General features: G+C 38.4%; 1 protein-coding gene across 4 annotated transcripts in view; it reads right to left on the bottom strand.

The window, feature by feature from the left end:
• Window positions 1–566: 566 nt before the first annotated feature.
• Window positions 567–27987, bottom strand: part of dop1a (DOP1 leucine zipper like protein A) — a 33312-nt gene continuing 5891 nt past the window's right edge. For 2 of the 4 annotated variants that reach the window (XM_056474725.1, XM_056474726.1), the window contains exons 8-38: window positions 25913–26022; window positions 24368–24482; window positions 24158–24278; window positions 23960–24079; window positions 23774–23885; window positions 22249–22278; window positions 21587–21820; window positions 16348–16885; window positions 15630–15901; window positions 15397–15549; window positions 15186–15286; window positions 14810–15075; window positions 12610–14716; window positions 12227–12338; window positions 11868–12050; window positions 11279–11404; window positions 11057–11191; window positions 10898–10953; window positions 10694–10798; window positions 9729–9795; window positions 8824–8968; window positions 8625–8704; window positions 8261–8370; window positions 6191–6340; window positions 6025–6086; window positions 5779–5931; window positions 3650–3786; window positions 3229–3284; window positions 2955–3119; window positions 2501–2630; window positions 567–1156 (exon numbers count right to left, since the gene is read on the bottom strand). In XM_056474725.1, the coding sequence (XP_056330700.1) occupies window positions 854–1156; window positions 2501–2630; window positions 2955–3119; window positions 3229–3284; window positions 3650–3786; window positions 5779–5931; window positions 6025–6086; window positions 6191–6340; window positions 8261–8370; window positions 8625–8704; window positions 8824–8968; window positions 9729–9795; window positions 10694–10798; window positions 10898–10953; window positions 11057–11191; window positions 11279–11404; window positions 11868–12050; window positions 12227–12338; window positions 12610–14716; window positions 14810–15075; window positions 15186–15286; window positions 15397–15549; window positions 15630–15901; window positions 16348–16885; window positions 21587–21820; window positions 22249–22278; window positions 23774–23885; window positions 23960–24079; window positions 24158–24278; window positions 24368–24482; window positions 25913–26022 (6554 nt within the window). In that variant the 3' untranslated portion in view covers window positions 567–853. The remainder of the gene's footprint in view (window positions 1157–2500; window positions 2631–2954; window positions 3120–3228; window positions 3285–3649; window positions 3787–5778; window positions 5932–6024; window positions 6087–6190; window positions 6341–8260; window positions 8371–8624; window positions 8705–8823; window positions 8969–9728; window positions 9796–10693; window positions 10799–10897; window positions 10954–11056; window positions 11192–11278; window positions 11405–11867; window positions 12051–12226; window positions 12339–12609; window positions 14717–14809; window positions 15076–15185; window positions 15287–15396; window positions 15550–15629; window positions 15902–16347; window positions 16886–21586; window positions 21821–22248; window positions 22279–23773; window positions 23886–23959; window positions 24080–24157; window positions 24279–24367; window positions 24483–25912; window positions 26023–27987) is intronic. The other 2 variants (XM_056474727.1, XM_056474728.1) reach the window with 2 other exon arrangements.

Here is a 27987-nt window from a genome sequence, read left to right as displayed (position 1 = left end):
GTATTTAGGCAAGTTATTGTATAACAATGGTTTGTTCTGTAGACAAACAGACAAAAAAAATTAGCTTGAAGGGGCTAATAATTTTGACCGTAAAATGGCTTTTAAAAAATTAAAAACTGCTTTTATTCTAGACGAAATAAAACAAATAAAAGTTTTTCCAGAATAAAAAATATTATCAGACATACTGTACAAATTTCCTTGATCTGTTAAACATAATTTGGGAAATATTTAAAAGAAAAAAAATTAAAAGGAGGGCTAATAATTCCGACTTCAACTCTATATACTGTGTATCTTTTTTTAAATTAAACACCAGCGTAAAAAAGAAAAAGCTGTAGCAAACATGAAATGGCTGTTTTATTGCCTCCCACTTATACTCTGATATGCAGAATTTTTTTAAAGATATGGCTTTGACCATTACCAAAGCAATGTCACTTATAACATCCATGTTTATGTATTTCCTTTTTTATTGACCACTGAAATCCAAGAGGAAATAAATATTAGTGCAAAGTTGAAATTAACATGACGTCTGCTACATGCTTTTCTGTTGATAAGGGAATTCGAGAATGTTTTAAATTCACATGATATGTCTCTTTATTAGGCAAGTCACCACAATATGGAATGGCACAGTATCATCCTACTATCCTAAGGGTTCAAATAAATGAAAGAAATCATCACAGCTGGCCATATTTACAAGTAAAAGACTTTAAATTAAATAGTATAGCTTTTGGGGGAAAATACATTAATTAGAAAAGCAAAAAATGTACAAACATCTTTTTTTTTTGTTCTCTTCCATGTTTAAAAGGTGAGGTGTTAGTGTTTTTGCTCAATAGTTCCTCTATTCGTTTACGTCAGGTCACGTTTTGATAAGGCCCTCGAGGAAGTCCTTCTCAACCATTTCCTCAATGTTCTGTCTGGCCCGGCTCCAGAAGACTTTCTGGCTCTCCAGTTTGCCATCCTTGCCAGGGAATGGTCCGTCTCTGGGCGTAGGGCTGTGATATGGTCCTGAGCGGCTGTTGCCTTTGCTGCTGAAGTCCTGGCTGAGGAGGTTGAAGAAAGGGAGGAGCTGCTCCATGCTGCGGATCACGTAAAGGGTGAGCAGGAGCTGTCCAGGCTCCCAGGACAAAGTGCGTGTGGAGCAGTCTTCCTCTGGGTTTTTCTGGATTTAACGAAGACAGGCTAGTAAACATTCTAGGCTTAAAGAGATGGTCTATTTCTATTATTCATTTATTCACTTTCCTTTGGCTTAGTCCCTTATTTATCAGGGGTCGCCACAGCGGAATGAACTATTCCAGCATATGTTTTACACAGCAGACGCCTTTACAGTCGCAACCCATTACTGGTAAACACCCATACACTCATTCACACAAACTCATCCAATTCACTTATAACGCATGTCTTTGGACTAAGGGGGAAACTGGAGCATCAAGAGGAAACCCACGCAAACACGGGGAAAACATGCAAACTCCACAGAAATGCCAACTGGTCCAGCTGCGACTCGAACCAGTGACCTACTTGCTGTGAGGCGACAGTCCTAACCACTGAGCCACCGTGCCACCTCTAATTCTGTCATCATTTACTCATTCTTGTGTTACTTCAAACTGGAATACATTTCTTTCTTTCTTTCTGCTAAACACAAATTAAAATATATAGATTTTTGATTTATATTTTTGTCCATATATTGGTATTCAGTGGGAAATGAAACAAACAAGTGTGTAAACAAACACAAGCTACCAAGGTGCAATGTTTTGTACTGATTGTTTTGTGATCAGAAAAAAACATTATGAAAGCTGGAGAATGGTTGCCATTGGACAATTTCACCTAGCAGCACCAATACCATTGTCTCCTTTTCATTTTGACATTTGAACATTTGAAAATTTTAACATGCTAGTTATTTAGTTTGGAAGTCTTGGAAGTCATAATGCATCACTGATGTCCACTATTACATATTATGAGATAATAAGAATGTCATTAATTGACATTTATAAATGACCACAACACTCTGCATCAAATGGACCATGCTAGAATCATGCTAATATTAAGTCATCAATATTTTCCGAGCAAACAAGTCCTTTAAAAACATTTAAGAGATGACAATTTTGTCATCATTTATTCTCCCTCCAATTGTTCCAAACATGTTTGGGTTTTTTTATCTGTTAAACACAAAGGAAGACCTGTAACCATTGACTTCCATAGTATTTTTCCCTACTATGCATTTTAATGGTTAAAGGTTTTCATCTTTCTTCAAAATATCTTCTTTTGTGTCCAACAAAGGTTTATAACCATTTGAGGATGAGAAAATTTTCAATTTTGAGTGAACTATCCCTTTAACAAATCTTCTGAATAGTCTATAAATGTTACATTTCTTAAGTTAATGATGTGGAATATACTCCTATTAAAATAATAAAGCAGCCATCGAACTCAATATGGAATATGAATATGAATGGAATAGATTTTTAAAGAATAAATGTATATCACTGTGACTATTTCCTGATTGTATTACCTTGGCCCTTTTTCTCAGCAGCTTTGCCAGCCTGACAACATAGGGCTTGAACTCTCTCTGATGGGTTCCCTGTCGGCGGACTTCCAGACCAGAGTCATCAGAAGCTTCTGGGACGAAAGCCCAGCGATACCTGTGGCATAATAATATATCATTATTTCCTTTAAATGAAATATGTTCAATATGCAGAAAGCATTTGATCAGTAAGGAAGGCTAATTTGATGGAAAAGGATCAATAGTTTTTTCAGCTCTAATTGGAGAGAGCTAGAACAGAAAAAAAACAGGGAATCCATCTGAACATCTTCGTGCAGCCATAAAAGCCACTTGCACTTATTTTAAATACATTTCAGACTGTCATGATGTGTTTTTAATTAACATTTCACAAGTTGCAAGAATCCTGTCACATACTAAAATGCATATTCAACGTAATGTGTAAAAACATGCAAAGAATACACACATCTGGAACTGAGGCAGACTCTCAGAGGGCAGAGCGAGGGCCAGATCCAGCAGCTTGCAGGCAGACAGGTAGAGGTTGAGCCAGCGCTGGCTGTTGTAGGAGGTAGAGAAGCCATTGCCCCCTGAGTATGTTGTCTCAAGCCCTGCAACTGAGGGCCCTGAAGTCCTGGAGAGAGACACCAGAGACCACATTCATTAGCATTCACTGATTGACCTTCACAAACAAAACTTAAAAAAAAATGAAACGGATATAAATGAAACTGGAAAGAGGATACCTAGTGATGTCTTCATCTGCAGTGAGTTCCTGCTCCATGAGTAAAAACACCTGAACCTGAAAATAATACAAACAATTATTAGGAACATGACTGAATTAAATAAGAACGAGATAAAGTTAAAAAAAAAAAAAAAAGTTATCAATAAAACTAGCGGTTCATCCTGCTCCATTTCGATCATGACAAAATGTTTTTTGTTTCAAGAATTGTTTTAGTGTAGGATATTTTTTTTTGTTTTGTTTAAAAGAACATAAATCAAATCAAAACTATTATGCTTAAAAATGTGCTGAAAATATCTTTCCATTAAACAGTACTTGGGGAATATAAAAGTAATTACATTTCACAGGAGGGCAAATAATTTTGACTTCAACTGTATGTAAATATGTAAGGTGATGTAAATATGTAAGGTGTGTTGCATCCTCACCAGCTCAGTGATCATAGTGGGCCAGAGTGAGGTCAGGTGCTGAGGTGACATGCGCAATAGCAGCACTCTGAAGAAGAGGAAGACCTGAGCATGGAGGATGGGCACTTGAGGGAGTCGAAGGCTCTCCACAAGACGCTCTGAAATGATATCAAGACATGACTAAAGTAAGGAGTTATTAACAATTATTAAAAAAAATATTAGAAAATTATGTACACCCGAGGTTGTGATATGGCCATAATGAAAAGTGCCTATTATTTCAAAATACCAGAGTCAATTATTCCACTTATACTACATTACCACACCTAAATACATTGTTCAGATCTTGTATTCCAAAAAGAATGTTTTTGTCCACAAAATAGCCCCTGTGTGTAGTAATAATGCTAATATGGAATTTTAATGTGGTCAACCCCGACCTGGAACTACTTTAGCTGTGCGTTTATCTGAAAATAACTACACCTTATAATGTTCATCAGCCGATCAGCATCAAGCATTCAGCATCCCTGTAGCATAAAGCTTTTTTATAAGGCTCTGGCTTAATGGTAAAATCTATTAGTGCAATCTTTACATGCTAGAAAAACTTTGAATGTAGAAATGGCTAAGATCCCTTTTGAGCAGGCGTTTCTGATTCAGCTCAGAGTTTTAAGCCCTGTTTACACCTGGTTTTAGAATGGATTTTAGTCGGCTGTATTACAACAGGGGTGTCAAACTCCTGGAGGGCTGCAACCCTACTCAGTTTAGTTCCAACCCTGCTCCAACAAACTTACTTGTAGGTTTCAAAAAAGCCTGAAGGTCTCAATTCGTTTTAACAGGTATGTTTAATTATGGTTGAAATTAAACTGTGCAGAGCTGCGGCCCTCCAGGAACTGACTTTGACACCCCTGTTTTACAAGTACATGAGGGAAAGACACTTGTCCACTTTCGACCACTTTCATGATTTTTTAAGTAGAAAGTCTGTGTATAAGCTTTTACTGGCATTCAAGTCTAATATGATAAAATAAGATTGCACAATTTACATACCAATACAAAAGGAAACAAAATTATATAGCAAGCAGCAGATTTCGATTCTGCAGCCTCAAAACGATGCTAAACACTGCTCATTTTTGTCGGAATTAGGACTGGTTAGTGAGTGCAATTTACACTTATTTGTCTTCAAGCCAAACTCACGTTCTTAGGCAGTAAAGTTACAGGAAGGTGTTGATTTAAACCCCTGTGTACTGTTCAAATTTACTACTCTTTCGTTATGTTTGTGGCTGTTTTTGCCTCATTGACTTCAATTATAATGACAATTTTGAATTGCAAAGCCATGACACCATATAATCATGCATTCTTAATTGTTGGTGGCTTTCCCCATTGTGATGTGGTAAAATTTCTCATTTTACAGTTGATCATCAGTTGGCACCAATAACCCTTTAGATAGGCCTTTGCAAAAAAGTTTCTGGGTTTTATTTGAAGTTCTATGGAGTAAAACTACTAATTAAAGTGTGTGCGCATGAATAAACGTACTACTTTTACAATGTTCTGAGAGCTGAGGTGCTTACTGATTTTCTCAGACATATTAAGGTAAGTGTGCAAAGGTCTCTCTTATACTCACATGCGCACACACTATACTCCATATAAAGGCCAGAAACTATGCTTTTTTTGCTCTGCAACAGTTAATGAACAGTAAAAAATGCTAATTTGACCTCTTCCCAACATGAAAAACCACCAACAATCAAGAATACATGATTATATGGCTTTGTAATCAAAAAATGATAATTTAATAGAAGTCAATGGGGCAAAAACAGCCACCAACAAAACGAACGGGTAGTAAATTTGCCCAGAGTGTATTGTTGAGTTTTTTTAAACTTTCAAAGCATTTTCCCAAAATATGTGTAAAAATAAGATTTGTCACCAAAAATCAATCCATTTGCTGAAACACAGAAAGTTGTAGCCAAATTAAAACTCAAAATCACCCCCAGAGTGGATAAAAACATGCCCAACAGCACACAAGGATTACACTCAGCAGGACATTGGCCCTCAGATCCCTAACTTTGGAACAGGTCAAGCGGAAACACAGCATACTGATTTTCCCAATACCCCAACTTCCAATGTAACTCAACATCACCACTAAAATGAGCAGATATGAGTACCTTGGATGTCTGGCAAGTACTTCTGGTACTGGTCCACCTCACTGCTGTAGATAGTGAAGGCCAGGCGTTTGAGTAGCATGGCTCTCTGCTCAAGCTCTGCATCTCGATTGGTGAAAAGACTCAGAGAGCTGCTCTGAGCCACAGCAACTCGGGCTGCACATATAGAAAATGTTAGCAGGATGATAATGACAGAGCTATAAAATGGGCACTGCTGGAAAGTCCATTTGGCAGAGAGGAAAGACTCACTCATTAGGTCCCTGAATGTGGTTTTGTCATGAGTCATCAGGTGGTCTATGATTGCTCTCCAGCTGTAAGAGAGAGAGAGATGTGGTCAACTAAAAGTCACATTGCCCTGTGAGCTGCAGCAAAACCTTTCAACAAGGAAATATGATGTGCTTTATAAAGGACTCACTGGCTGACGCAGGAAGAGTCCATCTGGAAAAATGTATGGTCCATAAACAAGTCAAAGGCTTCCTTCTTCCAGGCTCTCCGGGTGTACTGATATCCACTGAGGCTGCTCAACAGCTGGATACATGCACGATAACTGGGTGCATTGTGAGCACTGGCAGACAGAAGGAGAGTAAATCTTAATTGTAAATTCCTCATTTTGTGTCTACAGCAGTGGTCTCTAACTCAGTTCCTGGAGTACAGCTCTGCATAGATTAGCTCCAACCACCTCCAAATCACATCTGCTTCATAGTCTCTAGTAGTCTTGAACACCTTGATTAGGTGGATCAGCTGTGTTTGATTACAGTTGGAGCAAAACTGTGCAGAGCTGCGGCCCAGGAATCGAGTTTGAGACCTATGATCTACAGTGTAGGATTTTCAGGGTTCCCACTTTAAGCTAAACGATAAATTCCCTGACTTTTCCTCGTCTTTCTCTGACTCAAAAGCGGACCACTGGAGAGTGACCAATGACAGCTGAGTTGTGAGAAAGATGGCATGAAGCATAGCAATGTTCATAAAAATTTAGATGTTCATAATTGGGTATTTACTGGTATTCTTATATCCAAAAACTTATATCTTTTGCATAGTTTTTTTCTCTCTTTCATTTTTTTCATCATTTCTATTAATGATTATGTATATATGCAGATGTTTGAGTGGACTCTTGTAAATATGTGCACATACAAATTGTTCATGGAGGTATGTGATTAAGTATCTACATTTGTGGGTGTAGATTTGCTCATATTTATTTATATTTTACATATGTATAATTATTATTATTATTATGGTCACACTTTACAATAAGGTTTCATTAGTTAATGCTTTTTAATGTCCATGAACTAAGTATGAGCGATATTTGTTCAGCATTTATTAATCATAGTTAAATATTTACTAATGCCCTATTAAACTCCAAATTCAAGCTTGTTAACATTAGTTAATACAATGGAGTTAACGAACTAACACTGAACAGCTTTACTTTCATTAACGAATGTTAACTAACATGAACAAATTCTGTAATAAATGTATTCTTCATTGTTTGTTTATTTAGTAAATACATTAACTAATTCAACCTTATTGTAAAGTGTTAGCATTATTATTTACTGGAATGGAGTGGGTTTGGGGTTTGTTCTTTAAAATGTGAAATAAATTGCTAAATAATGTGAAGTATTAAAAAAAGCTGATCAAAAATCCATGACCTATAATGAATAGAAAAACAGGCAGCTGTTGCAAGAAATCCCTCTAGAATTTTGCAATTCTGCTGTTGCTGAATTTCATGCACAATCAAGCAATTTATGCAAAATTTAGAGGAGTTTGCAGCTTTTTAATTGCCGCATTAATTCTACAGATTTTGGCTAGCCAAGTCACTGTTTAATTCTTTTTGCGCCAGTCCTTTTAAAGTGTCAAATAACACTATATTAGCTCATAAAAAGTGCTCATGTAGTGTGCGATAGCTTAGAGCTGTCATAGACAAGACATGATGTTGTGCTTCTCCTTGACCCGCTTCAGACATGAAGTATGACATTATCATAATACTCATTCAGCCAAAGCCTATTTCAACAAGGCTACATCCATGTTTCAATTGCTATAATTAGAAATTTTAACATGATTTTTCTAATGATAATTTAAAGAGAATTTAAGTTTTGTTTATTTTAATTATTTTGAGTCATTTGTGTATCCATTTTTTGTCAAATTTAAACTATCATAATAATTTCCCCACAATTCTAGAAAAAAAACTGGTTAAGAAAAAAGTGAGACCAGTGGATATGAAGCAGTAAAATGGCAGTGAAAAATCATAATAGTAGGTGAAACAACATTTTAAAAAAACACAGCATAGAAAAAAAAATACATCTTAATAAATCACAAGTAAAATGTTAAATGAAAAAAAATAAATAATAATAATAATTTAAAAAATCCTGATATTCTATGACTTGGACCAAAACATATAATATTCCCTGTCTTTTGATGTCTGGAATAGACCATTTAAAACTTCATGATACTCCAGAAATTCCATGACTCCTGGGTTTTAAAGACTACCTACCTATGGTTGCGCAGATAGGGCACAACGTAATGCATAAGGTTGACCAGGAGAGGAATCACCCTCTCTTTCTCATCACTGTAGAAGACCATATCTAATAGATGAGCCAGCACCTGTACAGACATTCATGAAAACGTGTGAAAAAGAATTAAATCCAGTAAAGGACAATCTACAGAGCAATGCAAATAATACAAAGACAAACTAATCAAGGCAAAGCACTACTTCTGGTGATCTGTGACTATTCCTGGTGTGTTCTATACGAGTGCAATTCACTAAAAATAAAATCTGTTGTAACGTTTATGGTAGATCTGGCCACAGTGTGAGTTAAAATAAGGAAAAGGCAGTGGAAGTGGCATTCTGTGTTTACCTCAGCCAGCAATGTGAGAGCGTGGACACTGTACACAGATGGAGTGAAGCTGGAAGCCTCCATCACTGTTTGCATTAAATCTGAAATGCACATACTGTTAGTGAGAGACTTGCCACACACTCGTGCAGATGTGCATGCTAAACGCAGCAATGTACGTCAGTGAAGCCTTTTAGAAACACAGACAAACAAAGTCTCTGACCTTCTACATCGGCCTCCAGACTAGTCCCTTCCACCATGATCTGAGGAGAAGGTTTGACCTCCAGGTTTCTTCTCAACCATGTGGTCTGTTCTAGTGATGAACCTGCAATCGTCCCAATAGCCTCGACGATTTTATGTGTCACATCCTGGAGAATGATGGATGAGTGTGAACATTTGAAAATAGCTGACAAGGATGTTACTTCACAGCTACATTAGGGCCTGATCACATCGAACACGCTTTTCCATTCTAAAAACATGAGGAGCACCACACTTTGAGCACAAGTGTTGTTGTTGATATTGTTATAAATGTAATATTTAATAATAATGTGATATTCAATATTTGTAAAGTCATACAGCTCTGGATAACCTGAAACGCGACCACTGGTCTCTCCTCCATTTTTAAATGTCTTCAAAGTCGAATACAACTGGCATCTGAGCGAGCTGAGAAAGGATCACGTGAGCTCTACTGGTGTTTCGATTGGCTGTCGCACAAAAAAATCGCTTTTCATTTGCATAAAACTAAAGGATTCTCAACTTTGTCGCTTTGCTTGACACGCCCAGCCAGTCGCCAACGGTTGATTTCGCTCACGTAGACGGAGGTCACTGGAAGTCGCTCGCTCACTATTGAAATGAATGGTCGCTTGTTGCTTTGCCGCTGCGAGTCACTTGCAGTGTAAAAATTAGGCTTAAGGAGCATGCAAAACGTTAGTAAGCCATTCTAAAAAGGCGCCTCTCGATGAAAAAAAGAGCGCTCGGTGTGATCGCCCCCCTTGTTTGGCATTTTTATGTGGTATATGCATCCAAAAACAAATAGTGCCATGGTACAATAACTATGTCAAAAACTTTTTAACTCCAAACAAATAACTTTTTTTGAAAGTAAGAATGTCAAAGTGAGGCAAAAGTCACCTGTAGCTCTCGCTGGTCCTTCTTGCTTTCCAGGGTGGGATTCTTAAGAATAAACTCATTTAGTACACTAAAAAATACAAATAAAAATAAATTGTTAATGCTTTTTGCAATCTTACACAGTAAACTGATATGTCATATAAATGCAGTTTGATTATTTACAAAATGGGAAACTATTACAAAATAAATTGATGATTTTGGACACGCTAATACAAATTCATCCCCTTCAATCATTGACAAATGCCTTGATTGGTGTAAAGGTAGTAAAAAAGCATTATCAATAATTTATGAACAACTACAATACGTTACTTCCCCCTCGACAAAATGTCTTAAGGAAGAGTGGGAGAAAGAATTGGGAGAAAGAATTTTGGAAGAAATGTGGCAATCAGGTTTGGAGGATATCAATAAACACTATTAATTCTTGACATTGTCTTATTCAGTTTAAAATAATTCAAGGGTTACATTATCCAAAGAAAAAATTACATAGAATCTTCCAAAATATTTCACCTTTTTGCGACAAATGTAATTCATCAGGTGCAAATCTATCTCACAGATTTATTTTTTGTTCTAAGATACAGAATTATTATAATGGAGTTTTTGAAGTGCTTTCTGAGATATAGAAGTTGCACATACGACCAGATACAATGCTTTTAACTCTGGGATTCTCTGAACAAACACATTTGTTGTCAAAAACACAACATAAATTGCTCTCATACTGTTTAGCTACTGCCAAGAAGCTACTGCTACTGTTTTGGAAGAAAAAAAGGAATCCCCTACATGTAGACTGTGGCTTGGAGAAATTTTTTTCTTTTCCTTTACTTTTTTCTTTGCTTTGCCTATGGTATATGTGGGCAAAATATGTAAAACAGATAATCCTTTTCTTCTGAATCTGTGTCTTCAATAAAACCTATTTGACAAAAAAATACAAATTCATTTATCTTATAAGTTGTAGCACTAAATGCACTCACCCTAGTATGAGGAACTGTCCTGGAGCAGGCAAACTGAGTTGCACAGAGTCCTTAAGCAATGCCAGGAGCGATGGCCAACTATCAACCAGACTAGACACCGAAATCCTAAATGAGATGAGACAATGGCAGTGAGATTGATAGAGTAATTTAAAGAATGCATTTGGCTTGAACTGATATGGTACAATAATTGGTCGGCCCACTTGCCTCTGCACATAGGCATAGAAAAATTGTAGCATGCAGACCTCCAGGGATAGATGCTTCTGTAAATGAAAGCTAAAAGTGAATACTAGGGCTACCTGAAAATCTAACAGCATTTACTGGGGAGCAATTATGAAAGTTGTCAGGGTATATTCAAAGCAATACCTTCTCTTTGGCAATGGCTGGGGGCTGCTTGAGGACTTCCTTTACTGTCTGTATTACAGTCTCGGTTCGCATAGCACTTACTGAACGAACAAGCTCCACAAGGAGAAGCTGTTCCTCACTAGCTGTGGGAATTACCTAAAACACAGACACGCATGTCAAAGTGTTTGTTTTGTTCTCCAAGTGTAGAAACTTTCTCCTGCAGACATATGTAGTAGTTCATACCTTGTTTCTAGATGGAGTTTTAACTTGCTTCCTTTCATTCCACACATAGGCAATAGCAGCCATGAAGTGAGCTCCGTGATTCATTGAGATCGGGCCTAGCAGCTCTAAAATTTGCTGCCTGAGATTCTGCGAAAAACCAGAGGAAACACTTCTAGTGAGCAGAACATGGACTACACTCATTCATTCTTCTCTGGCTTAATATCCATTTCAGAAGGCACCACAGCGAAATGAACCACCAACTATTCCAGCATATGTTTTACACAGCGGATGACATTCCAGCTGCAACCCAGTTTTGGAAAACACCCATACACACACATACACTATGGCCAATTTAGTTTATTCAATTCACCTATACCACATGTCTTTGGACTGTGGGGGAAACCAGAGCATCCTGGAGGAAACTCACACAAAAACAGGAAAACATTCAAACTCCACACAGAAATACCAACTGGCCCAGCCAGGACTCGAACCAGCTACCTTCTTGCTGTGCGTGCTAACCACTGAGCCACCATGCTGCCCCCATGGACTACATCTGGATGGAAATGTCATCACTACATTTTAAGACTAATGTTTAGTCTCCTTGGGGTACCTTTGTGGAACCTAGGTTGATGTTGGAAGTGGAGCAGGCAGAGGCTGCAGCTGGTCTGTCAGAACTCTCAGTCAGGCAGAGGAGACCCCACAGAAGGGTTACGGAGGACATGATGGTGTGCAAGATGGAGAGAATGCCCGCACGAGCCTCTCCAAGGTGCTTCTGATCTACATTTGCCTGCAGCTGAGGAAAACATGCATGTAAGCATTAAAAACTCATATACACAATAAACTAATTATAATCAAAATTATTTATACATAAATGATCATAATAATCATTATACATAATTATCATTTTCATTACTGTACTCAACTACATGGCAAACGTAAGATCCAAACATGGCTAACTAGCACCCTCACCTGGTGATATTGTGATGTTGGGTCTAGCAGACAATAATGGATTATGGCTGTCATTCCTTCTAGTACTGTTAGAATAAGGTCAGGAGGGACACACGGTGCCATCCATTGGGGCCTAGAAATATAAACACACACACATTGGTTTTCCTTCAAAAAGCATTTCTTAAAAAATGTGTAAAATTATTTTTTTACAGCCCACCCTAGTAGTGTTAGGACAATAACTTGTTATAACAGTGCCCTCTTATGGATATGAATTTGCACCACACATGATATTAAGCCACTTTGTGTTTGCCAATGTAAAGAACACAGTACAAACAACTTTGTAAACTAATATGTTTTGCTGTATGACCCTGTTACTGTGTTACACAACTGAAATGAACTAGTACCTGGTGTCTGTGAGGCCTGTCTCATAACGGTATTGCTGGATAAGGTTGTCAAGGTTTTTGCACAGCTGAAGCGTAACAGATGCAACCACTCGCCGAAGCACTTTTCCCATGTATGGTAGAGTGGTTGTGATAAGGCCAATCCACTGTGGGTGCATCTTGCAGGCATGATGCTGATGCAAAGCTCGAATTACAGCACATAGAAACATGCCTTGTGCTGTGATAGGCTGCCCATGAAGGTATTGCAAGGAAGTCATAGGTTGTTGTGGGTTGACATGCTCTACCTCGCCCCCAATCAGTTCGAAACCAGCCCCGGGACCATTAACTCCTCCATTAGACCCATTCGACCCAGGACCTCCCTCTCCACCCTCATCCACTGGGATCATCACTCGATGCTCCAACACAACCAGGCTCTGCAGCAGACGCAGTAGTTGTGACTGTATGGAGCTGCAGTTATCTAACTGGTCCTCTGACAGATTAATGACGCTGTCCTCCGAAAGGCCCTCCTCAACTACAGCCACATTGGTGCCACGAACACGATGTTCATGCCACTTCTGTACACTAAAAATCGTGGAAAGCAAACAATGTAGCACTACCTTCTGCACTTTGCATTTAGACAGTACATCACAAATAAAGCTTGCAAAGCCCTTGGCTGAGCCCCCTGTGACTTTAGCAAGCTCGCTGAAGAGCAGAGTCAACACCTCCACGCTGGTCAGTTGCATGGCATGGTTGCCTGACAGATCCTGTGATGTGGCAGCCACATGGGCTGAGTAATAGCTGCGCAAAAAATAGAGGCAAAGGGAGATTATGATCTCCAGGAACATGGCACTTCGGAAGGAGTGGGAATGCGAGTCCTGCGGGATAGGGCAGTAGAAGTCCTTGCCCATAACTGAGATGCGATGGCGGGCTAGCAGGTTCTGCAGTAGAGAGAGCTGTGGAGTATAAGTGTTGTTTATGCTGGTGGTGGAAATGGCACTCACAAATCCTGTTGGTGAGGCACGTAGCATAGCTGCAATAGCAGAGAGTGCATGTAGAGTCCGAGAAGAGTCATAGAGCTGAAGATAGAGCAGCACATGCTGGTATAAGGGATGGATGTTAAAACGAGGAGGTGACCCAGAGGTGCGAGATCCTCCTCCTCCACTCGTAGCTCCACCACTCGGTGAACCTATATCACTCTCAATCTCAGATACTTCACCTTCACCACAGCTGTACCAGTTCTCCAAGTCAAGACTGTCTCCAAAAAAGATGCTGGGTGGTCGGTTCTTCTCAGGCTGGTTGGTCTTACGTCTCTCTTCATCTTTCCGCTTGACCTTCTTAATTTTGGGCTTGGCTCCTGGGGATTTATCCACCAGACGCTCCATAATCTTGCCCTTTAGACTGAGCTGGATGCTGCTGTGGCTGCGCTTGCGGTGCGTGTCATCTACCTGGAGACTCTGCTCTGTGGAAGCACTGCCACCACCATCTGGCAGTGTAATGATCGAAGGGGACGAGCTATGTCGAGCAATGCCTTCCCGATGCTCCTCTTCCCCAGAAGCATCAATTGCAGCCACAGTTAGAAACTCCAAGGTTCCCCCTGCAACTAGTTCTGGAAGTGTTCTAGGCTGGGTGTTAGAGAAGGGGGCAAGTCTTTCCATTGGCTCATTGGATGTATCGGTGGATGAGTTGGAACTGTCAGAATCTGTCTGAGGCCAGACGTCAGGAGATGGTGTCTCAGATTCTTTCTCCACCATTTGCACCACCCTGTCCACTAGCTCAAAAACCACAGCAGAAACTGCCTTGTGCATGGACTCTTCCTCTAATGAAACAGACTGACAAAGCATAGGATCCAATATATTAACAGAGCTGCCACCTCCCTCCAGTTCATCAAAGCTGCCGTTGTCTACAGTTGAGGATTGTGAGCCACTCGAATCTGAGCTATTAGGCTCCCCCTGCTGATCAGGTGGCTGATATTCACCACACAGCTGCAGGTTCTCACTGCTAAGGCTCAAGAGAGAAATACTGTCACTCAAAGGGTTGACTGTCAGGCTAAAGGGTTCCATATCATCTAATGGAAGGCTTCTGCCAAACTCTTGGACAAGCCTATAGCCATTCCCGGATATCTGGCTATAATCTGCAGAGGAAAAAAGTGCATGTTTGTTAGCATATATTAGGTTTGGTATACAAAAATGCAATTGCCAAATACATTTAAATCACTAGATCTTACTTTCTGTATAGCCTATATCCCTCATGTATATCGGGTCAGAGGGTTCATTTTCTGGTGGATTGGGAAAGGCCTGGGTCCAGTGACGCTGTGCTTGAACACGTTGTATGGATACACGGTGGGTTTTAGGATGCAATAGCAAAAGCAGTAGAGGTTCAAGAACACGAGCTATGTCATGTCTTTGCAAAACCTGGTTTAACCAGGCCCTGCCTACAGCACTTGAAGAGCCATCCCAATAACTGAGGCTGTCAAGCATGATAAAAAGAGACCTACAAGGGAAACAGAATGCTAAGGTGATTGAATGATTATAAAAAGCAGTGTGTTGAAATGATTTTTCGATCTTTTTTGCATAATAAAACTACCATAGAAGTACTCTTACCTGTCAAAAGACCGATTAAAAGGAGAGGACTTGGTGATATTTAGGTCTCTGGTTAGGTGCCAAAGAACTGAGAATTTTACATGAGCCTCCAGACGTATTCTCTACAATAAAATTTGGTAGTAGATGTGTGAACATATGTTTGCAACATAGTACAAATTGTGTGTGTGTGTGTGTGTGTGTGTGTGTGTTTGTGCATGCATATTTGACTAACCCTGTCCCGATGCATGAGTTGCTGGCTAATGACATCTTCGCAAATGCTGGGTGAGGGAGCCAAATTGTGAAGCTGGTAAAAGAGCTCCACACTGCGCTTGTGATGCTGGGGGGTCTCTTCTCCCAGCTGATGCCATAAGATAAGAGCAACATTCTAAAGGACAGAAGTCAGAGGGTGATCAAGATAGAATGGAAGACTATAGAAGATGAAATGGGTTAAAAAATAATGCAAACCTTGAAGAAATCTGTTTTCTCTGCAATATATTTCAAAATACCAGGTGTGAGTGGCGGTCGAATCACCACTGAAACACGACCCTGGCTCGGACTCATTGGCTGGCTCGAGTCTGGACTTGCCACACGCTCAGCTGTCACCATAGCTACAGACTGTGTTAGTCCTACAAGGTCCATGACAAGTGAGATAGCCACTGCCTGAATACTGAAATCAGTATCTGAACAGCACGCATCCATTAGAGTCTGAAGCCACACTGCTGGCTGAATACTGTCACCTGTAAGAAAAAATGGCAGGATGCAAATGTGTGGCATTGAATGTTTGTCAGTGTGAAACTGGTATTAATGTAAATTATACTTATAAACAACCCCACAATCCCTTTGCATTAAATAATGCAGGAAAGTCAAAAACAGGACATGTCCAATTCATTTTTACTTCAATTGAATTTCACAAGTTATTTTATATACAAAAAAATAAGTGTAACTATTTTTTATGTACATAAACAGTACTAAATTACATTTTACTGAGTGTCTTCTAATAAAATGTATGATAGGAACTAGTCTTTAAAATAATATTTATTTTTTTGTGTTTTATTTTATGTTCTGTAGTGGCAGAGGCAGTCAAAGATAAAGTCGTGGTGACAACTTGAAGAAAATTTCCTGACAGACTGACAAAAATCAGTACATAAAATTAAAAAATGGTAGCCGAAGTGTTTTTTATTACCTGCCTGCTCCTCTCTAGTGGGTGAAGACTTCATGTTGCCCTCAGCAATGTAAACCGGAAAACTGGAACACTCCAGGAAGAGCTGACAGGCAGCAGTGAATGCAGCAAGACACTCCATCTGCTCAGAAGACATCTGCTCCTCAAAGCCACTTGTCCATCTTTTATCAGCCACCACTGTTAGAGTGTCCATCTCTGTACTGCAGCTCTTCCCTGCGTCTGTCTGACCACCTGGGGTGATGTAAAGCCTCACTAAGCAAGAAAGGAACTGCTGGAAATGCTCAAGGCAGGACTGCATCACTGGTTTGTCCTGGGGCTTGCTGTTGGCTGAACTACTGAACCCATATTTGGGTTTAGGTTTGGGTTGAAGAGGAACGTCTTCAGGGCTGGATGCTTCATCCTCAAGGCATTGCACATTATCAGGTTGATCACCACGCTCTGCTTGATACTGAATGAAGTCAGTGAATCCACTTTCTGACAGCCGGCCACTTGAAGTGTTCTCGCTATCATCAAATACGTCAGTGCTTGTTACGGGTAGTATCTGAAAGGGAATAAAAAAACTCTCCAGCATGGTATACAAAACAGTAGCTATGTTTCCATCCACCTATTTTAATACGCATTTTGGATATGCGCATAAAAAAGCGGTTGATGGAAATGCCAAGATGCGAATAAGTTTTGAAAATGACTATTTATACCTGAGTAAGATAACATTTTTATTCGATAAAAAAAATTGTGTATAAACTACAATGGAAACACTTTTACAAAACAATTTCCAGTATGTGCATTAAAAAAAAGTCATGTGATTTTGATAAAGATTATGTGATGATAAAAATGTGTGTGAATGGACAAACCAAGCGGCTGACCACATTATAAAACATCTGAAATGCTGCTTTGGACATTCTAAAATGCCTTGACCATTTTAATATTAACCATGTTATATTATTAATTACCTCCAGAATTGTCAAAAGCGTCTGTGCTCCGCGTCTCCTTCAAAGGCCACCATGCGTAATTTCATGTCGACAGTCTTCTGAGGCGCAAGTCATTTATTAAATAAAGAAAAGGTTCACGCAGCTTCTCCTACCGCAACAAATTCCGTTTTCCCTTTGATGTTTAGTGCCAGATAATCAGGAAGTGACGATTATGTTCTTTTTGACTGGATGGAAATGCTGCTTGATTCTCACGTCTTTTATGCGATATTCCTGTTTTGCACATACATTTTTAATAGACATTTTTGGATAGAAACATAGGTAGTGTTTCCTAATAATGCTTGTAGTTAGCATGCTGATGGGATGTTGTCCTTGACTGTTTGCAATCAGAATAAACTCATGCTCAGGAAACATAATCTAAACATATATAGGCAAAACAAATAAATACCCAAGGCTCATAATGACACATTCAGATGTTCTGAAACAGAACGTGTTCAGGACCTTGTGCTGAGGCTATGGCTTAAATGTAAAATATGGTTCAGTTTCTTGAAGTCTGATCATTTTGAAATTCATCATCAGGAGAAATGGGCATTATACCCAAGTGGTATGAATAATTTCGGGCTTCACTGTATATGTGTACATATGTATGTAAGTTTTATTTTTGTTAACTCTACTTTTGAACCATTAATTTGCATTTTATGAACCATCAAGAACCACATTTTAAGCTAAAATCTTCTTTAATGCTCTGTTAAAGAACATAGATATTTATGTCTTTGAAGGCCAAAGGGTAGCTAATGAACATACATCAACATTACATTTATTGGGTAAAGTGTTTCTTTAAAGCTTGCTGTTCACACAAGCATCCTCCCAACTGTTTGATTTTCAAAATGTGTAGCTTCACAAATCTCTGTCTGTAATGTAATATTGTATAGACAGAATTTCGAGCTGCAGAGAGATCTGTGTTTGTCATTTCTGATGCCATATCTGCCTAGAACAAAGCGCCACCGTTCATTTATTCATTCATTCATTCTCATTCGGCTAAGTCCCTTTATTCATCAGGGGTCATCAGATCAGAATGAACCACCAACTTATCCAGGATATGTTTTTCAAAACGGATGCAACGCAGTACTGGGAAACATCCATACACACTCATTCACACATATACACTACGGCCAATTTAGATTATTCAAATCCCCTATACAGCATGTCTTTGGACTGTGGAGGAAACCGACGCAAACACAGGGAGAGCATGCAAACTCCACACAGAAATGCCATCTGACCATGCAGGGACTCAAACCAATGACCTTCTTGCTGTGAGGCAACAGTGTTAACCACTGAGCCACCGTGTCGCCCCAAAGCTCCACTAGTCCAATTCATTTGCATAAAGCTCTTTCATTGCACAATCACTTAGCTAAAAAAGAAAACATTCAGCCAGAGACAGCTCAGTGGCTTCATTCATAGAACCATGTAGCAGCGCAGAGCCAGACTCAGGTGGTAAGCAGTGCGCTGCAGGATACCCAGAGGAGGGAAAGGCGAGAGCTTGAGAGGTTGGAGGCCATTTTCACCTGAGTGGAAATGACAGACTCTTGGGCCTCAGAGGCTAGACTTGGCTCCCACTAGAGAGCGGAACTCAGCTGCGCATGAACGTCTCATCCTAATTCCCCTGCTTTTCCTCCCTGCATGTTGGCACCATCCAGGGAGTCTGGCATAATTTAGCGGAAGCTTCACTTATTGAAGGGACACATTGTCCCCAGTAAGGTAGCAAACAGGTCACAGGCTAACAAACTTATGTCAGGGGCCAATGAGGGAGGATCAGTCTGTCTACTGGACACAGACCAGGGAGCAAGTAAAGGCACATGAAGAGGGAAACCCACACCATCAGGCAGAAGGATGGTTGTTTCCAGGCCAGTGCTTGTATGACAAACAGGCCGCATTGGCTTTTCTTTGGCATTACAATGCTGTAGGGACTGTCCAAAAACTTCTAAACAATTACGAGACATTCCAAGTTCACAGAGTGCTGTTGATATTGGCTGTGAGATGAAGTGCTGAGTGATGTACAAAGTCAAAAAAGAAACAAGTACATTTAGCACTGAGCAATTATGCCAACCTTCCGTTTATTCTACACTACATATTCCCTATGTGAAACGTCTAAAAAAAAAGTCCACATGAAGCACAGGGCAGAGATTAGAATGACAGATTTTGTTTCAGATTTTTTTTGTTTCAGCACTGGTGCCAATGTGTTCTAGCTGGAGTTAAATAAAAGCTTTACAAAGCCTTTACAAAGCCACTAAAAGTCGTCTTTGATTTATTTAATCAGTACTCAAGGGAACTTCATATAACTGAAACAATCACATAAATAACACAGCTTCATAATTAATTCAATATTGACCCAATTCATTCAAAAATTGAGAAAGCTTATAAAAAAGAAAAGACTAAAAGGAAGAATTTGTAATTTTCCATTAGTTTGAATAGTAAACAATTATTTTATTAAATCTTTTAAATGCGAATAACTGCATTTACTAACTACTCACTCATGAAATATTGTACTGTTAAAAGTTGTACTGTTGTAATTACCTTTTTTTATTTAATCAGTGACCAAGGAACTTCATATAATTGACACAATACATGAATAGCACTGCTTCACAATCAAACATTCCCTCAACTTATTCAAAAATTGAGAAAGCTTATAAAAAAATACAAGGAAAAAAGTTAGAATCTGTAGTTTTCTATTAGTTTGAATAGTAAACAAATATTTTATCAATTATTTTAAATCCCAATTACTGCATTTACTAACTACTCACTGATTGTACTGTTGTAGATTACCTTTTTGCCCCAAGAAAAGGCTGGGATTTAAAATTCTAAAATCTCCATATATTATGTACATGTTTCCTAATTAAGAAACCATTTTAATTACTATTTAATTCTAATTTACTATTACTATTTAATTTTAAAGCCAAGCTTAAGACGCACTTGTTTAAATTGGCTTTTAATGGATAGCACTGACACTTCATTATGTTTTAATGTTTGTTGTATTATTGATATTTTTTGTATTGTTTTGCATTGTCTCCTTGTCTCCATTGTCTGCTTTTATTTGTGTAAAGCACTTTGGTCAACCTTGGTTGTAGTAAGCTGCTATAGAAATAAAAGTTGATTAATTAATTGATTGATTAATTCATTTTAATTCATTTACTTGCACAAAAAAAACAAAAAAGCTGTCAAAAGTATTCCCATTCACACAGATCTGTGAAAAAAAAAAACCCACTGTAATATGCAAGCTAAGCCAGTAGTTGGTAATGTCACACTTTCCCTAATTTTAGTTTGTTAAAATAATCCAAGCATTTTTTTTAAATTTGCACCTTGAATATAGGTTACATTTAAACACCTGAGATTTATAGAAATAGGGATTTCTGTATTTTCTCAATTTTGTAGAGAGAGTCAATTTTGAATAAAGCATACCTGCCAACATTTGTCTCTGAAAATCCGGGAGACCAGGGGTTGGGGGGTGGGTGGGGTGTTTGGGGGTGAGGCGTCTGAAAAATACTATTGAGAACCGGGTTAGTAACTTTACTATGGTGTTAGTAACTGTACTAAGGACCGGGTTTCGGGCGGCCGCTGTGATTGGATACTATACCAAAGCGACCTGGGAGTGTTACAGACTGTACCAAAAAGCTGATAAAATTGCTGGAGTTTTCTGAAAGAAATAACAAAACGGGAGGGTGGCGGTAGATGGGTCTGAAATACGGGAGACTCTAGTGGAAAAACGGGAGTGTTGGCAGGTATGGAATAAAGAGTATTCTAATAAAAACGCGTTTTGAAATACTATTCTTATATTTCTGACAGGACCGCATAAATTACAGGGTTAGTTCACTCAAAAATGAAAATAACCTCATCATTTACTCTCTTTCGTGTGGTTTTAAACCTTGATAAGTTTGTTCTGTTGAACACAAAAGAAGAATTTTTTTTTATTATTGCTGGGACCCATCGACTTCTATAGTAGGAAATAAAAACATTACTATGTAAGTCAATGGGTCCCAAAAACCAGCATACTTCAAAATATCTTCTTTTGTGTTCAACAGAATAAGTGAAGGGTGAAAACAATGTTTTGAACAAGTGAGGGGTGAGTAAATCCACCTAATGTGGAGCTTACATTGTTCTTCACTTTTTACCATTTGTTAATCACATTTCACATCAGCTTTGCATAAATTGGTGTCAACCAATTTGATTAAGCATTGCTTTCCATTTTTACATGAATATGACGTACCCTGAAATGTTATGGTATTTGCTGAACATATTTCATAGATTTGATTGGCTCTCACCATTTTCTCATCTTTGTCTCTTGCAGAAGGGGTAGCTGCAGCAGAGGATGGACCGGAGGGCAGTGTAAGGGGTGACACAAGAGGAGGTTGGACTTTGCTGAGGATCTTCGAGCAGAGGCGCAGACAGTGAGTGAGTTCTCGAAGACCCAGCGCCTGCAGGTGTGTGGTAAGAGCGGAAACCATCCGCAGCAGCAACTGAGGTAGATGCTCTGTCTGGATCTCAATATACGTCTCCTTGATAGACAAAGAAACACATCATGGAAGGTCAGTTCCTCATTAATATTGATGTATCATTCCTGTATCACAGTCAGAGCTATACATTTAAAGTTATGGTTAACAAAACGGAACAGAACAATTTTAGCTTTATGTGTGGAGTAAAAGTGAGTAGCAAGCTGTAGATTTTTAATTGGTGAGCACATGCAAGTTTGTAGTTCTACCTTCCACAACATCCACAGGCAAAATAATGATTTTTTTTTATAATATATAATTTAATATAACAGCAAAGAGGCTATTTAATTTTTGTATCACTACATATTCCAGTCCACAGAAAAACTGGACAAGTGATTACGTGCCACGTTAATATGGATGTTTCTGGAAAGGTAGCCAAACAATTAGAGTGAGGTGAAGTTTAGGTGAAAAAACAAGTAAGAGCAGTACTGTACCTGGCAGATAACCCTCATGCTTCTAGTAGGCTTCGAGGAAAGAAACAGAAAGCAGAGATTTTCAGACAGACAGAAGCGAGCAGAGCAGAGGCCAGAAAACATAGTTCAGAAACCCTGATTGGTTCATTCACAACCAGCGTTAGGGAAACGAAGACCAAGATGATCTCTGAAACTTTCACAAGGACATCAACACACACATAAATCTAGACACATTTGGAAAAATGTCAAAACTATAAGCAAAGTGTCACTAAAGTATGTATTTTAGTTGCCTAAAACTAAATAGGTAGAAACACCAATATTAGTTAAATAAAATATTCATTCATTTGGTATCCAAAAGCCATTGTCATGGGGTGTGTTCTTTTATGGGATATATTTTGTGATGAACTCAATTGAAAATCCAAAACAATGCTGTGCACAGGGTTAAACACGTTTGTTGTTTGTGTGTACATATGATGCTATTTTTATCAGCTGAAAACTAATGAAGAGCTTATAAATATGCAAAGTATTTTAAATCCCACCAGGAATTCCTCTGTTAGACAAAAACAAAAAACTGCAGCAAGTAGATGGCATTTCTGATTCTTGCAATGATCGCAGCCAGGATGGGAAAAACCTATGCTTAAGAATTCTTAAGAATTAAGAACGGCGCTGTTTGGGGCTGTTCAAGTTGGATCTAAATGTGTAGCGAGCGCACCACTTGTATATTCAGGGTATCTGCGGGGTCTTAAAAAGTCTTAAAGTATCTTAAATTAAAAAAATAATAATAAAAAATTAGGCCTTAAAAAGTCATAAATTCACTGAAATATTGTGTTGTATTAAATCATTTTTAACAAGTCTTAATTTTCCTATGTCCATGTAAAGCTACCGAATTGGGCCAACACCCATCCAATCACTAATATTCAATCTCAATAAAAGCTTTAACAAAAGATTATTTATTAACTTTATTTACTAATACTGGTTTAATTATCTTTCTTACAATAACATTTCTTTTAACGTTTTTTATTGCTTTAACTGGACCATTGGAAAAATTCTTTAGCGTTTAGCCTTGTGTAGGTCTGAAATTTCATTCATAATGGTCATAAAAAAGTCTTAAAAAGTCTTAAATTTGACTTGATGAAACCCGTAGAAACCCTGATATTTAAAATAATGAACTTGGGTACACAAAAAATGCAATATGTGAATGGTCTGTAAAGCCTTTGAATGAGAATGACGTTGATCACGAAACACCATGCCTACCAAACAAGGGTACTCTTGGTATTGGAAATGCAAGCCTGATCAGGGTGACCCATACTGAACAGGGTGACCCATATCACAATTAATCCAAGTGCCCCAAAATTAGTTTGGAATCATCATTTAAGGTTGGGTGTGCATCAAGGTTTTGGCTGGCAGTTTACCCTTATTCAAATTAACTTCCCTTACAGCAATCAAACCAGTTTAAATTGAGCATGCCAAGTGTGAACATACCCTTAAAGCATAAAATAGATAATGAGGCTAAATAGATAAATCATTATATCTAAAGTTTACCAACCAAAGATACAATGTCCAGCAAGAAGTCCACCAGCTCACAAAACTCAACCAATGAGCGTGCTGATGTCTCAGAACTCAAAGTCTGTCCAGGGGTATGACTGCTCTGAGTCCACCTATAGAAATCAGAGCAAAGCTAAGTTATAATAGACTAAAAGATTATATTGTTCTCTCATTACCCCACACATACCTGCAACACTCCTCAAACCAACATGCAATATAGTCCCACATGTAGTAGGGCTCAAAGGAGTTAAACAAGAGGTTGGCTGTTTTTATAAGCTCAGCAGTTTTCTTGTTCTCTCTGAGTTTGCTGAAGAAAAAAAGACAAGAGACAAGAGAGTTAATTTTAAAATATTGAAATACATTGTAATAAGTAAACAGTACAGACCTGCTAAGTTGAGTTTGGTCTTTGCTGAAGGGGTTTTGGTTCTGCAGGTCTAACTCAGCACGGCACTGAGTGTGCAGGGTGCGAAACACTTCAATCAGAACATCCTCTAAGATTGCTGGGCCTAAATATAGTGAACAAAATACAGAATCAAGAGTATTCCAAGCACTCTTTGTGTGAGTCAAAGCATACATCATGTTCTAACAACTGTACCCAGTTCAGGCTTATCAAGAAGGCTGATGAGAATGCGAAACGGCTTCAAGTCATGCATCAGGACGCTCTCCTCCTCCCCTCCTCTAGCCTTTCCTTGCAAGATCCCCACCATGGCCTAGAAACACACACACAGACACATTTAAGGATGAAGTAACATTAAAGATCTGAACAATCAATAAAATCGATAAGAACACTAAAATTATGAAAACCCTATATTCATTTTGAGTGTTATTAATTACTATAGTTTAAGTCATCAATCAATCTGAAATAGCGATGATATACATCAAAGTGCAACATTTTATTAGATTCTGAGATGTAGACATTGCACATGTGGGCAACGAACACAATCACGCAATCTAAGATGTCCCACATACAGTCAAGCCTGAAATTATTCATATCCCTGGGGTATGAATAATTTCTCTTTGACTATATGTCACCAAGTATATGTCAACAAGAAGAACTTGTAAGACTGCAATTTTTCCCCTGTATTTTCAAGTTTGACACTGTGATCGAACATTATAACATCAAAAAATAAATAGCACATACATGGATGAACACCAATGCACCAAACACTGTGCCTTTACCAGACACTATATGATAGGGTGCAACAAATCAAATACCTCAGTCAATCTTAGCAATTATATAAATGTGTAATCTCAATAATAAATATGTAACCTTATACCGAATGCCTACGAAATAATCTGAATGTCTATGAAATAATTTCTAAGAGGTTTGGAATTAATTTAGGTATGAGTAATTTAAAATAGAGTTGTAATTTTTTGCCAACCTATCAACTTTAGAAAGTGTAGGTTTACGCCAAACATAATAGAAATGTCACTAAAGAACTGAAGATGGAACACTAGTCTGTATTACCCTTGAGAAAAGCATCAGATTGAGAATGCCTGTGAAAGTGTGTGTTTCAGATCTTTGGGGATTTCACACTTGTTCTAACGCATGGCTGCACAGACAGAGGAACAGACGGTCCCTGCAATAACCTACTTCCCAAACAAGCGAGATCCAACAAGTGGCTCAAACCAGATGGCACGCAATCAAACAATTCCCCCTTCAATAAAACAGAGGAAAACGCCAAAAAAACAAAACTCCTCCTGCTGAAGCCCCAAAATCAACCTCAGGGGTATCAGGACATTTTAAACACAGCACTGAAAAGCTCTTGTCTGGACCAGCGTCTCATTGCAAGCTAAACCATGCATACAGCCCACATGGAAATAAGCAAGGACATACAGAGTGGCTTATTGACAAAATGTGTGCATGCACCTGTGCTCAACTACAGACATAACAAAAACAGTTTGATCTTACAACTAAAGCAAACTCAAACTTTTAAAAAGAAAGAGGACTTTTGAAGTTTTCTGTGCTTTTTATTTTGTTTAGAGCAGTGGGATTGGCAGAGATATCTGATGTCTCATTGATGCTCGGAGCCCAAACAAAACGGCTTACATCAATCCATGTTATTTTGTAATATAAAACAAAATGTGCACCACTGATGCTAATGTTTGGACTTATTCTGCTTTGAAGTTTTCACCTTACCAGAATGAGCATCTCCTTGGAGTAAGTGTTGAAGTATTGTGTGACATGCTCTTCTGGATTACTGAGGCGAGTACTGCGAGGGCCTGCTTTCACACCATTGTTATCGAAGCCTGAAAACACCAACATGCACATGAACCATAAAGTCAGGACACATTATTGACTTGGGGATACAAGGGAATATTTGAGGAAGTCAAATATCATAACAGATCCTGAACGGATTCACAAAATACAAACTTACCACAATTTTCATCCACAACGTATGAATAACAAGTAAGAAACAAAATAAGGTCAACCAATGCCCTTACATACACACATGCTGCACATTACTAATGCTGGGTTCACACCAAACATTGCTTCACTTGCTCTAATTTACTTGTGGGATGATTTTCCCACAAGTAAAATGTTTCACTTGAGTTCAATTATTTGAACTATTTGGACTTTGAAAACAAGATTGAGGCAAATTCCACACATTCACAGCATATATGACGAGCCTTGATAAATTGCCTTAATTTGTGCATCTGCATTCATTCGCAATTTACCTGCATAAATACTTAATTCTGCATTTTGGTGTGAATCCAGTATAACAGACCTTGTATTACATGGTTTTTCATGAAAACAACTAATGTAGAAGCTTATAGGGCTGCACAATACTGAAAAAAAATTGACATTGCGATATTTAGTTTTTCTGCGATATATATTGAAATTTAAAAACAATTTCCCCAGATGGCTTAAATAACTGTATTTGTAAAGAAATCATTCATTTAGATTGGTTGGGGTGATTTTGTATCGGTGTGAATCATGTATAGAAATTAATAAACAAATTGCAAGCAAAAAACTTTACAATAGAGCAACGAAAAAGTAAAATAAACATGCTTTATGGTTTTCTGTAGAGTCCACCAGTATTCAGGTACAAAAATTGTATAATGGAATGTAGTCTCTTCATTGTATTAATTCTGTAAACTTATTCTTCATTAAAGGGGGCCTATGGTGAAAAATCTACTTTTCAAACTGTTTGGACAGACATATGTGTAGGTATAGAGTACAGTATATACCGTCATATTGGGGTGATATAAACACACCCAGTCCTTTAACATAAAACATAAACATAAAAACGGTGGACCAATTGGAGTGGTTTTTAGACCGACCGCAACTTGACGTAGGAGTGCGGTCCCCCCACCCACCGAAATGATTGACAGCTGCGTATTAACATGTCTCCGTAGTAATGCGTATAATCATATCAACAAGACAGGACGTGCGCAAAGCAACCAGGAATAAAAGATCTGTTCAGTTTGCTAGGATCATCAATCATCATCAAATGTGATCAAGAGTGAGTTTTACAAGTTTAAAATGTTTTAAAACAGTGCATGTGTGTAATGAATTACAGCGATTTACTTCAGATTTACTTCATCACCACAGCCACGTGTCAGAACAATTATAAAAGAAAACGTTTCAATCCTGGTTTGTGGATATTAAATCTGATTTATTTTGTACATTAACATAACAGATATCCATACAGCAGTGGATATTAAGGTGTATCCTGCCACATTTGCATGCAAAAAGAGTGCAAAGCTAAATGCGCTCGCTGTCTGTGTGTGTGCGTGTTCGCGCTGTGTGTGTGTATCTGTGAACTTTGTAACGACATTGTGTGTGACTCATCATTGCAACTACACAACAAATGCATTAAATACTCATTGGTAAAGTTCTTACAGTAGTATTTCTCACAAACGTTACGTGAGATCTGCTTACTTTATGTCTGTCTGTTGTCTGAAGCAGCCGAGGGAAGATATTAAGGCACGCTGACAGGCACGTGGAAACAGTGGCCGTGAAGGACTAGCCTTAAAGGCACAGTTCACAAAAACCACTACCTAATGCTTTAGAGCTATAAAATAGAAACTTCTGAAAGATATATTAAATAGTCTGATGTGTGTTTTGAGCTGAAACTTTAGACACATTCTGGAGACACAAAAGACTTATATTAAATCTGGAAAAAGGGGTAACCTAGGTGCCCTTTAAAGTTATAAATGTACTTTTTTGTACCTAAATGCTTTAAATTCTCTTAAAAAGTTTCACACTGT

This window comes from Danio aesculapii, chromosome 16 (assembly GCF_903798145.1).
Source record: "Danio aesculapii chromosome 16, fDanAes4.1, whole genome shotgun sequence".
Taxonomy (NCBI): domain Eukaryota; kingdom Metazoa; phylum Chordata; class Actinopteri; order Cypriniformes; family Danionidae; genus Danio; species Danio aesculapii.
The sequence above is the reverse complement of the archived record's forward strand: the minus strand, read 5'-3'. Positions and strand labels throughout refer to the sequence as shown.